This window comes from Scardinius erythrophthalmus (assembly GCF_964197995.2).
Source record: "Scardinius erythrophthalmus genome assembly, chromosome: 15".
NCBI classification, from domain to species: domain Eukaryota; kingdom Metazoa; phylum Chordata; class Actinopteri; order Cypriniformes; family Leuciscidae; genus Scardinius; species Scardinius erythrophthalmus.
Window position 1 is genome coordinate 15,826,818 of NC_138235.1, and position 12,134 is coordinate 15,838,951.

Consider the following 12,134-nt stretch of genomic DNA (forward strand, 5'->3'; position numbering starts at 1 on the left):
AGAAAGTTTAGATATTTCAAAACAAAACCTTAAGATAAGTAACCTAAATCAACAGAACTGATATCTGAAACAAATCAGACTTCATTTATTTTCTGATAATCAAGCAGCACATTTACACATACGCATAATGACAAGCAGAATAAGAGGGTATGACATTGTTCTGGCAATTAATGTTCAAAATGTACTCTCTATCAATCTCTGGTTGTGACTAGACTTTACAACACCCTGAACATAACAGCATGTGTAATGAAAACAGCCCTGAATCATCACTGTTCCAGAAAGACAAACACACTAAAAGTGGAAAAATAGCCATAAAAAAAAAAATCCAGACTCAAAAACAACATTATTTGCTAAACCAAACATGCTCAGATTTGTGTATCTGATATTAGTCCCACAGTTTAGAAGGTATTTTTGATCTTTGCAGCCACGAGGACCAGGATCTCTCCGATGTTCTTCTGCCAGTTGAGAATGTGCTTGGATTCGGCACACCACAGCTCGCCGTGCCGCGGTTCTGCATTCTCACAGCGTTTCTTTACCTCCTGCTGTTGCTCCTGAGGGAGAGAACACCAGAGATCTCACACAAGACCTGGATTCACCAGTCCAACTGATTGGACACGTCTCCGGTTACAACTGTAACCCTTGTTCCCTGAGAAGGGAATGAGACACTGTGTCGGTAACGGCACTTTGGGGAGCGCCCCTCAGTGTAACCCGTCTAAAGTATGTATGGAACTAATCCAATCCTGATTGGTGTTGTGTCATGACGCAGCGTGTGACGACATACACGGAAGCTACACAACAGAGTTAGCTTCTGCGATTGAAGCAAGTCGCTCCCAGGCAGGGGAGGCATGGTAAAGGGACGCAGCGTCTCATTTCCTTCTCAGGGAACAAGGGTTACAGTCGTAAACCGATGACGTTCCCTTTCGAGGGAACTCGCACTGCGTCTGTAACGACAATTTGGGGAACGAATACGCACTATGCCACAACGAACCCTGCCTGTCTTAGTGTGAAGCTGTATCAGGCTCAACTTAGGATGAGAGGACTCGTGCGCCCGGCCTAGAAGGAAGGTGCAGACTGTTGAACCTAGTGAAGGTATGTGGGGAAGCCCAGACAGACACATATCAGATCTCCTGAATGGGGGCCCCTGAGAGGAGGGCTCTAGAAGAAGCCATGCTTCTCGTAGAATGAGCCCTCAAGGCCAAAGGTGAAGGTAAACCATGCATGAACTATCAAGGCATCAATTGCCTGAACTATCAAGTTACTAATGGTCTGCTTAGAGGCGGGAAACTCTTTCCTGGGTGTCCCGAAACACACAGATCTGACTTCCTTCATTGAGATGACTTCCGAATGTAGATACTCAATGCACTGACAGGGCAGAGCAGATGAAGTCTCTCTTCCACCGCCATGAAGAGGGGGATAAAAAACCAGCAGAACCATGGACCGTGCCATGCTAGAAGGGACCATAGGCACAGAGTCAGGTCTGGGATGCAAGATAGCTTTAACTCCACCAGGGGCAAACTCCAGGCACGTTGGAGAGATAGAAAGGGCCTGGAGGTCCCCCACTCTTTTGAGGGATGAAAAGTCAGGAGAAAAGCAACCTTGAGCGTTAGGTTCTTAGCAGAAGCTGACTCCAAAGGTTCGAAAGGGGCCATTGACAGCCCTTCGCAGGTCGGGATCCTGACACCCCCTCGAGGGCTGCCAGGGCATGCTGTGCTCCCAAACAATGCAAACAAAGCTTGTGTATGTCCCCACCTGTAAAGTATCTCGAGCAGGGATGCACACCGCTTGAACTATTCACTCGCCATTATTTTTCTTTTGAAACAAATGCTTTTTGACAAACACCACCAAATAGATACTTCACACAACACAGAGCGCTTGCTGAAGAGCGAAAGCTAACTCTGTTGTGTGGCGGCATCCCTTTGTAGCTTCTGTATGCCGTCACACGCTATGTCATGAAATAACTCCAATCAGGATTGGATTAGTTCCATACATACTTCAGATGCGTTACGCTGCCCAAAGTGTACTTACCGACGCAGTGCGAGTTCCCCCAAAAGGGAACAGCAAGCAGCACACCCTTTAAAATTTCTTCCGTAATGTTCCACAGAAGAAAGAAAGTTACAGGTACAGGTGTGGAACGGGTGAGTAAATGACCATAGAATTTTTATTTTTGCATGAACTATTTCTTTAAAATATTAATTTACAATCACTGCATCACACATACACAAAAAGATCTGAGAATAAAACAGGTCCTGAAGAACACATTAATGTAGTAATGTGACTGAATGCTTACTTCTGTCCCATGCTGAAGCTCAAACTTGTAGAAGAATCCCCAGGTGTCACCCAAGTCTGGTTCAATCTTTACCGTCCGTAGGAACCACTCTCTCGCCTTCGTTATCTTTCTCTCACTCCAGAACAATCTGCACACAGTACACAAACACAGATATAGCATAAATGCAACTGAAAAAGGTCAGCCTGTTCTTGCAGATAAAAGAAAAAAACCCAGGATGAATGTGGGTGGGCAAACTGGAATTTAGGGTTGGGAGAATTTTGGCAAGAGTCTGGTTAGAAGTCTTACTTGGCCACAGCCAGAAGTACGTGAGGATCATGTTCACACTTTTTCAGTGCGTCAACACTCTTGGTCTTGCGCTGAGGTCTGGCCTCCAAAAACACTGCTTCGGCCCAGAGGATACCTAACAAGAAGAAGTGAGTGTTGAGGTGTGATATTGTGCAGAGGCTCTTGAAGAATCTGTTCATGGGTGAAAGGCATGGCTTACCAGAGTTAGGACACTCCTGAAGGGCTTTGGCCATGAGTGTGTTGGCGATGTTTTTCAATCCTGCTCTGTATTCAAGTCGGACAGACTCCAGCCTAGAGAAATTGAGATTAAAATCACCTACTATTATTTTGGTGAGTCATAAAACTATTAAGAAATTAAAATGAAACAACTGCATGTAGCCTTGAACAAAAAGTAGTTCTGCCGTTTTTCGATGAGTCCTGATTGGATCCAAGTTCATGCCTCACATGGTACTGTGATGAGAACTCAGCTTATGAATATCAATTAGGTAACGTGATATTCACCTATTAAGTTTGAAAACTGAAAGGCCAGGATTAGTAATTAGTTGCTGGGCAGCTGTTAAACTGATGAATCCCGCTATAGCAAAGGCATTTCTTGTAAATATTAAATAGGTTCTGTGACTAGATGATCATTGGATTTTAAGGCCCAGACACATGAATTAAAGATTGGTGTCAAATTGCATCTGAATCAAAAGTCGGGTTTGAATACACTGCAAAGACTACAGTCAACGTCCAACTAGCTGTATGTTTTACACCAGCGTGAGAGGAAATAACTCCATACCAGCAGGTGACAGTAGTCTATATTCGTAACTAAGCGCTTACGTTTTGAGCCGGCGAGAGATAAATAACTCTCCTTGCCAGCAGGTGACAGTAGTCTATATTCGTAACGAAGCGCTTACGTTTTGAGCCGGCGAGAGATAAATAACTCTCCTTGCCAGCAGGTGATAGTAGTCTATATTCGTAACGAAGCGCTTACGTTTTGAGCCTGTGAGAGATAAATAACTCTCCTTGCCAGCAGGTGACAGTAGTCTATATTCGTAACGAAGCGCTTACGTTTTGAGCCTGCGAGAGATAAATAACTCTCCTTGCCAGCAGGTGACAGTAGTCTATATTCGTAACGAAGCGCTTACGTTTTGAGCCGGCGAGAGATAAATAACTCTCCTTGCCAGCAGGTGACAGTAGTCTATATATTCGTAACGAAGCGCTTACGTTTTGAGCCTGCGAGAGATAAATAACTCTCCTTGCCAGCAGGTGACAGTAGTCTATATATTCGTAACGAAGCGCTTACGTTTTGAGCCGGCGAGAGATAAATAACTCTCCTTGCCAGCAGGTGACAGTAGTCTATATTCGCAACGAAGCGCTTACGTTTTGAGCCTGCGAGAGATAAATAACTCTCCTTGCCAGCAGGTGACAGTAGTCTATATTCGTTATTCAGCGCTTACGTTTTAAGCCGGCGAGAGATAAATAACTCTCCTTGCCAGCAGGTGACAGTAGTCTATATTCGTAACGAAGCGCTTACGTTTTGAGCCGGCGAGAGATAAATAACTCTCCTTGCCAGCAGGTGACCGTAGTCTATATTCGTAACGAAGCGCTTACGTTTTGAGCCGGCGAGAGATAAATAACTCTCCTTGCCAGCAGGTGACAGTAGTCTATATTCGCAACGAAGCGCTTACGTTTTGAGCCTGCGAGAGATAAATAACTCTCCTTGCCAGCAGGTGACAGTAGTCTATATTCGTTATTCAGCGCTTACGTTTTAAGCCGGCGAGAGATAAATAACTCTCCTTGCCAGCAGGTGACAGTAGTCTATATTCGTAACGAAGCGCTTACGTTTTGAGCCTGCCAGAGATAAATAACTCTCCTTGCCAGCAGGTGGCAGTAGTCTATATTCGCAACGAAGCGCTTACGTTTTGAGCCTGCGAGAGATAAATAACTCTCCTTGCCAGCAGGTGACAGTAGTCTATATTCGTTATTCAGCGCTTACGTTTTAAGCCGGCGAGAGATAAATAACTCTCCTTGCCAGCAGGTGACAGTAGTCTATATTCGTAACGAAGCGCTTACGTTTTGAGCCGGCGAGAGATAAATAACTCTCCTTGCCAGCAGGTGACAGTAGTCTATATTCGTAACTAAGCGCTTACGTTTTGAGCCTGCGAGAGATAAATAACTCTCCTTGCCAGCAGGTGACCGTAGTCTATATTCGTAACGAAGCGCTTACGTTTTGAGCCTGCGAGAGATAAATAACTCTCCTTGCCAGCAGGTGACAGTAGTCTATATTCGTAACTAAGCGCTTACGTTTTGAGCCTGCGAGAGATAAATAACTCTCCTTGCCAGCAGGTGACCGTAGTCTATATTCGTAACGAAGCGCTTACGTTTTGAGCCTGCGAGAGATAAATAACTCTCCTTGCCAGCAGGTGACAGTAGTCTATATTCGTAACGAAGCGCTTACGTTTTGAGCCTGCGAGAGATAAATAACTCTCCTTGCCAGCAGGTGACCGTAGTCTATATTCGTAACGAAGCGCTTACGTTTTGAGCCTGCGAGAGATAAATAACTCTCCTTGCCAGCAGGTGACAGTAGTCTATATTCGTAACTAAGCGCTTACGTTTTGAGCCTGCGAGAGATAAATAACTCTCCTTGCCAGCAGGTGACCGTAGTCTATATTCGTAACGAAGCGCTTACGTTTTGAGCCTGCGAGAGATAAATAACTCTCCTTGCCAGCAGGTGACAGTAGTCTATATTCGTAACGAAGCGCTTACGTTTTGAGCCTGCGAGAGATAAATAACTCTCCTTGCCAGCAGGTGACCGTAGTCTATATTCGTAACGAAGCGCTTACGTTTTGAGCCGGCGAGAGATAAATAACTCTCCTTGCCAGCAGGTGACAGTAGTCTATATTCGTAACTAAGCGCTTACGTTTTGAGCCTGCGAGAGATAAATAACTCTCCTTGCCAGCAGGTGACCGTAGTCTATATTCGTAACGAAGCGCTTACGTTTTGAGCCTGCGAGAGATAAATAACTCTCCTTGCCAGCAGGTGACAGTAGTCTATATTCGTAACGAAGCGCTTACGTTTTGAGCCTGCGAGAGATAAATAACTCTCCTTGCCAGCAGGTGGCAGTAGTCTATATTCGTAACGAAGCGCTTACGTTTTGAGCCGGCGAGAGATAAATAACTCTCCTTGCCAGCAGGTGGCAGTAGTCTATATTCGTAACGAAGCGCTTACGTTTTGAGCCGGCGAGAGATAAATAACTCTCCTTGCCAGCAGGTGACAGTAGTCTATATTCGTAACTAAGCGCTTACGTTTTGAGCCTGCGAGAGATAAATAACTCTCCTTGCCAGCAGGTGACAGTAGTCTATATTCGTAACAAAGCGCTTACGTTTTGATCCTGCCAGAGATAAATAACTCTCCTTGCCAGCAGGTGGCAGTAGTCTAGATTCGTAACTAAGCGCTTACGTTTTGAGCCGGCGAGAGATAAATAACTCTCCTTGCCAGCAGGTGACAGTAGTCTATATTCATAACGAAGCGCTTACGTTTTGAGCCGGCGAGAGATAAATAACTCTCCTTGCCAGCAGGTGACAGTAGTCTATATTCGTAACGAAGCGCTTACGTTTTGAGCCTGCCAGAGATAAATAACTCTCCTTGCCAGCAGGTGGCAGTAGTCTATATTCGTAACTAAGCGCTTACGTTTTGAGCCTGCGAGAGATAAATAACTCTCCTTGCCAGCAGGTGACAGTAGTCTATATTCGTAACGAAGCGCTTACGTTTTGATCCTGCCAGAGATAAATAACTCTCCTTGCCAGCAGGTGGCAGTAGTCTAGATTCGTAACTAAGCGCTTACGTTTTGAGCCGGCGAGAGATAAATAACTCTCCTTGCCAGCAGGTGACAGTAGTCTATATTCGTAACGAAGCGCTTACGTTTTGAGCCGGCGAGAGATAAATAACTCTCCTTGCCAGCAGGTGGCAGTAGTCTATATTCGTAACTAAGCGCTTACGTTTTGAGCCTGCGAGTGATAAATAACTCTCCTTGCCAGCAGGTGACAGTAGTCTATATTCGTAACGAAGCGCTTACGTTTTGATCCTGCCAGAGATAAATAACTCTCCTTGCCAGCAGGTGGCAGTAGTCTAGATTCGTAACTAAGCGCTTACGTTTTGAGCCGGCGAGAGATAAATAACTCTCCTTGCCAGCAGGTGACAGTAGTCTATATTCGTAACGAAGCGCTTACGTTTTGAGCCGGCGAGAGATAAATAACTCTCCTTGCCAGCAGGTGACAGTAGTCTATATTCGTAACGAAGCGCTTACGTTTTGAGCCTGCCAGAGATAAATAACTCTCCTTGCCAGCAGGTGGCAGTAGTCTATATTCGTAACGAAGCGCTTACGTTTTGATCCTGCCAGAGATAAATAACTCTCCTTGCCAGCAGGTGACAGTAGTCTATATTCGTAACTAAGCGCTTACGTTTTGATCCTGCCAGAGATAAATAACTCTCCTTGCCAGCAGGTGACAGTAGTCTATATTCATAACGAAGCGCTTACGTTTTGATCCTGCCAGAGATAAATAACTCTCCTTGCCAGCAGGTGGCAGTAGTCTATATTCGTAACGAAGCGCTTACGTTTTGAGCCGGCGAGAGATAAATAACTCTCCTTGCCAGCAGGTGACAGTAGTCTATATTCGTAACGAAACGCTTACGTTTTGAGCCGGCGAGAGATAAATAACTCTCCTTGCCAGCAGGTGACAGTAGTCTATATTCGTAACGAAGCGCTTACGTTTTGATCCTGCCCAGAGATAAATAACTCTCCTTGCCAGCAGGTGACAGTAGTCTATATTCGTAACGAAGCGCTTACGTTTTGAGCTGGCGAGAGATAAATAACTCTCCTTGCCAGCAGGTGACAGTAGTCTATATATTCGTAACGAAGCGCTTACGTTTTGAGCCTGCGAGAGATAAATAACTCTCCTTGCCAGCAGGTGACAGTAGTCTATATATTCGTAACGAAGCGCTTACGTTTTGAGCCGGCGAGAGATAAATAACTCTCCTTGCCAGCAGGTGACAGTAGTCTATATTCGCAACGAAGCGCTTACGTTTTGAGCCTGCGAGAGATAAATAACTCTCCTTGCCAGCAGGTGGCAGTAGTCTATACTCGTTATTCAGCGCTTACGTTTTAAGCCGGCGAGAGATAAATAACTCTCCTTGCCAGCAGGTGACAGTAGTCTATATTCGCAACGAAGCGCTTACGTTTTGAGCCTGCGAGAGATAAATAACTCTCCTTGCCAGCAGGTGACAGTAGTCTATATTCGTTATTCAGCGCTTACGTTTTAAGCCGGCGAGAGATAAATAACTCTCCTTGCCAGCAGGTGACAGTAGTCTATATTCGTAACGAAGCGCTTACGTTTTGAGCCGGCGAGAGATAAATAACTCTCCTTGCCAGCAGGTGACAGTAGTCTATATTCGTAACGAAGCGCTTACGTTTTGAGCCTGCAAGAGATAAATAACTCTCCTTGCCAGCAGGTGGCAGTAGTCTATATTCGTAACGAAGCGCTTACGTTTTGAGCCGGCGAGAGATAAATAACTCTCCTTGCCAGCAGGTGGCAGTAGTCTATATTCGTAACTAAGCGCTTACGTTTTGAGCCTGCGAGAGATAAATAACTCTCCTTGCCAGCAGGTGACAGTAGTCTATATTCGTAACGAAGCGCTTACGTTTTGATCCTGCCAGAGATAAATAACTCTCCTTGCCAGCAGGTGGCAGTAGTCTATATTCGTAACTAAGTGCTTACGTTTTGAGCCGGCGAGAGATAAATAACTCTCCTTGCCAGCAGGTGACAGTAGTCTATATTCGTAACGAAGCGCTTACGTTTTGAGCCGGCGAGAGATAAATAACTCTCCTTGCCAGCAGGTGACAGTAGTCTATATTCGTAATGAAGCGCTTACGTTTTGATCCTGCCAGAGATAATTAACTCTCCTTGCCAGCAGGTGACAGTAGTCTATATTCGTAACTAAGCGCTTACGTTTTGATCCTGCCAGAGATAAATAACTCTCCTTGCCAGCAGGTGACAGTAGTCTATATTCGTAACGAAGCGCTTACGTTTTGAGCCGGCGAGAGATAAATAACTCTCCTTGCCAGCAGGTGACAGTAGTCTATATTCGTAATGAAGCGCTTACGTTTTGATCCTGCCAGAGATAATTAACTCTCCTTGCCAGCAGGTGACAGTAGTCTATATTCGTAACTAAGCGCTTACGTTTTGATCCTGCCAGAGATAAATAACTCTCCTTGCCAGCAGGTGGCAGTAGTCTATATTCGTAATGAAGCGCTTACGTTTTGATCCTGCCAGAGATAATTAACTCTCCTTGCCAGCAGGTGACAGTAGTCTATATTCATAACGAAGCGCTTACGTTTTGATCCTGCCAGAGATAAATAACTCTCCTTGCCAGCAGGTGGCAGTAGTCTATATTCGTAACGAAGCGCTTACGTTTTGAGCCGGCGAGAGATAAATAACTCTCCTTGCCAGCAGGTGACAGTAGTCTATATTCGTAACGAAGCGCTTACGTTTTGATCCTGCCAGAGATAAATAACTCTCCTTGCCAGCAGGTGACAGTAGTCTATATTCGTAACGAAGCGCTTACGTTTTGATCCTGCCAGAGATAAATAACTCTCCTTGCCAGCAGGTGGCAGTAGTCTATATTCGTAACGAAGCGCTTACGTTTTGAGCCGGCGAGAGATAAATAACTCTCCTTGCCAGCAGGTGACAGTAGTCTATATTCGTAACGAAGCGCTTACGTTTTGATCCTGCCAGAGATAAATAACTCTCCTTGCCAGCAGGTGACAGTAGTCTATATTCGTAATGAAGCGCTTACGTTTTGATCCTGCCAGAGATAAATAACTTTCCTTGCCAGCAGGTGACAGTAGTCTATATTCGTAACTAAGCGCTTACGTTTTGATCCTGCCAGAGATAAATAACTCTCCTTGCCAGCAGGTGGCAGTAGTCTATATTCGTAACTAAGCGCTTACGTTTTGAGCCGGCGAGAGATAAATAACTCTCCTTGCCAGGTGACAGTAGTCTATATTCGTAACGAAACGCTTACGTTTTGATCCTGCCAGAGATAAATAACTCTCCTTGCCAGCAGGTGACAGTAGTCTATATTCGTAACGAAGCGCTTACGTTTTGAGCCGGCGAGAGATAAATAACTCTCCTTGCCAGCAGGTGACAGTAGTCTATATTCGTAACTAAGCGCTTACGTTTTGATCCTGCCAGAGATAAATAACTCTCCTTGCCAGCAGGTGACAGTAGTCTATATTCGTAACTAAGCGCTTACGTTTTGATCCTGCCAGAGATAAATAACTCTCCTTGCCAGCAGGTGGCAGTAGTCTATATTCGTAACGAAGCGCTTACGTTTTGATCCTGCCAGAGATAAATAACTCTCCTTGCCAGCAGGTGACAGTAGTCTATATTCGTAACTAAGCGCTTACGTTTTGATCCTGCCAGAGATAAATAACTCTCCTTGCCAGCAGGTGGCAGTAGTCTATATTCGTAACGAAGCGCTTACGTTTTGAGCCGGCGAGAGATAACTCTCCTTGCCAGCAGGTGACAGTAGTCTATATTCGTAACTAAGCGCTTACGTTTTGATCCTGCCAGAGATAAATAACTCTCCTTGCCAGCAGGTGGCAGTAGTCTATATTCGTAACGAAGCGCTTACGTTTTGAGCCGGCGAGAGATAAATAACTCTCCTTGCCAGCAGGTGACAGTAGTCTATATTCGTAACGAAACGCTTACGTTTTGAGCCGGCGAGAGATAAATAACTCTCCTTGCCAGCAGGTGACAGTAGTCTATATTCGTAACGAAGCGCTTACGTTTTGATCCTGCCAGAGATAAATAACTCTCCTTGCCAGCAGGTGACAGTAGTCTATATTCGTAACGAAGCACTTACGTTTTGAGCCGGCGAGAGATAAATAACTCTCCTTGCCAGCAGGTGACAGTAGTCTATATATTCGTAACGAAGCGCTTACGTTTTGAGCCTGCGAGAGATAAATAACTCTCCTTGCCAGCAGGTGACAGTAGTCTATATATTCGTAACGAAGCGCTTACGTTTTGAGCCGGCGAGAGATAAATAACTCTCCTTGCCAGCAGGTGACAGTAGTCTATATTTGCAACGAAGCGCTTACGTTGTGAGCCTGCGAGAGATAAATAACTCTCCTTGCCAGCAGGTGGCAGTAGTCTATATTCGTTATTCAGCGCTTACGTTTTAAGCCGGCGAGAGATAAATAACTCTCCTTGCCAGCAGGTGACAGTAGTCTATATTCGTAACGAAGCGCTTACGTTTTGAGCCGGCGAGAGATAAATAACTCTCCTTGCCAGCAGGTGGCAGTAGTCTATATTCGTAACTAAGCGCTTACGTTTTGATCCTGCCAGAGATAAATAACTCTCCTTGCCAGCAGGTGGCAGTAGTCTATATTCGTAACGAAGCGCTTACGTTTTGAGCCGGCGAGAGATAAATAACTCTCCTTGCCAGCAGGTGACAGTAGTCTATATTCGTAACTAAGCGCTTACGTTTTGATCCTGCCAGAGATAAATAACTCTCCTTGCCAGCAGGTGGCAGTAGTCTATATTCGTAACGAAGCGCTTACGTTTTGATCCTGCCAGAGATAAATAACTCTCCTTGCCAGCAGGTGACAGTAGTCTATATTCGTAACTAAGCGCTTACGTTTTGATCCTGCCAGAGATAAATAACTCTCCTTGCCAGCAGGTGACAGTAGTCTATATTCGTAACGAAGCGCTTACGTTTTGAGCCGGCGAGAGATAAATAACTCTCCTTGCCAGCAGGTGACAGTAGTCTATATTCGTAACTAAGCGCTTACGTTTTGAGCCTGCGAGAGATAAATAACTCTCCTTGCCAGCAGGTGGCAGTAGTCTATATTCGTAACGAAGCGCTTACGTTTTGAGCCGGCGAGAGATAAATAACTCTCCTTGCCAGCAGGTGACAGTAGTCTATATTTGTAACTAAGCGCTTACGTTTTGAGCCTGTGAGAGATAAATAACTCTCCTTGCCAGCAGGTGACAGTAGTCTATATTCGTAACGAAGCGCTTACGTTTTGAGCCTGCCAGAGATAAATAACTCTCCTTGCCAGCAGGTGACAGTAGTCCATATCTAGAATTCGAAAAGGGGAAAACGGAAGAGCTAAGACTGCGGATATACAAACAAAGCAGCAATTAATCACATTGATCAGTTGGTCATCACTTTTTTCATTCCAGACAACCATGTCATTGTGAAAATATTGGCATATTGGTTAATGCTCAGATGACAGATGAAATGAAGTCATTTGCTTGCCTTTGTCACTTGTGTTTTTCTTGAGCACTGATTCGCTACCTGAACAGCCAGTGACCTCTCTCACCAACGGGCTTCGCTGCTGACATGCTTTATCATACACAAAAGCAAGACGGGGGTCCAACTATTGCCAAAAAAACTGAGCTGACAAGACGCTCAACAATGGCCCGAAATTGTCCGACTGTTGGTTTGGTGTCACTCTGGCCTTTATGTGGCAACGTCAGACCAACTGAATTAATATTCATGAGCTGAGCCTTAGTAG

General features: G+C 45.0%; 1 protein-coding gene across 1 annotated transcript in view; it reads right to left on the reverse strand.

Moving 5' to 3' along the window:
• Positions 1-63: 63 nt before the first annotated feature.
• Positions 64-12,134, reverse strand: part of prpf6 (PRP6 pre-mRNA processing factor 6 homolog) — a 28,709-nt gene continuing 16,638 nt past the window's right edge. The window contains exons 18-21 of the mRNA XM_081386371.1: positions 2,772-2,863; positions 2,573-2,687; positions 2,288-2,414; positions 64-551 (exon numbers count right to left, since the gene is read on the reverse strand). Of these exons, the coding sequence (XP_081242497.1) occupies positions 399-551; positions 2,288-2,414; positions 2,573-2,687; positions 2,772-2,863 (487 nt within the window). The 3' untranslated portion in view covers positions 64-398. The remainder of the gene's footprint in view (positions 552-2,287; positions 2,415-2,572; positions 2,688-2,771; positions 2,864-12,134) is intronic.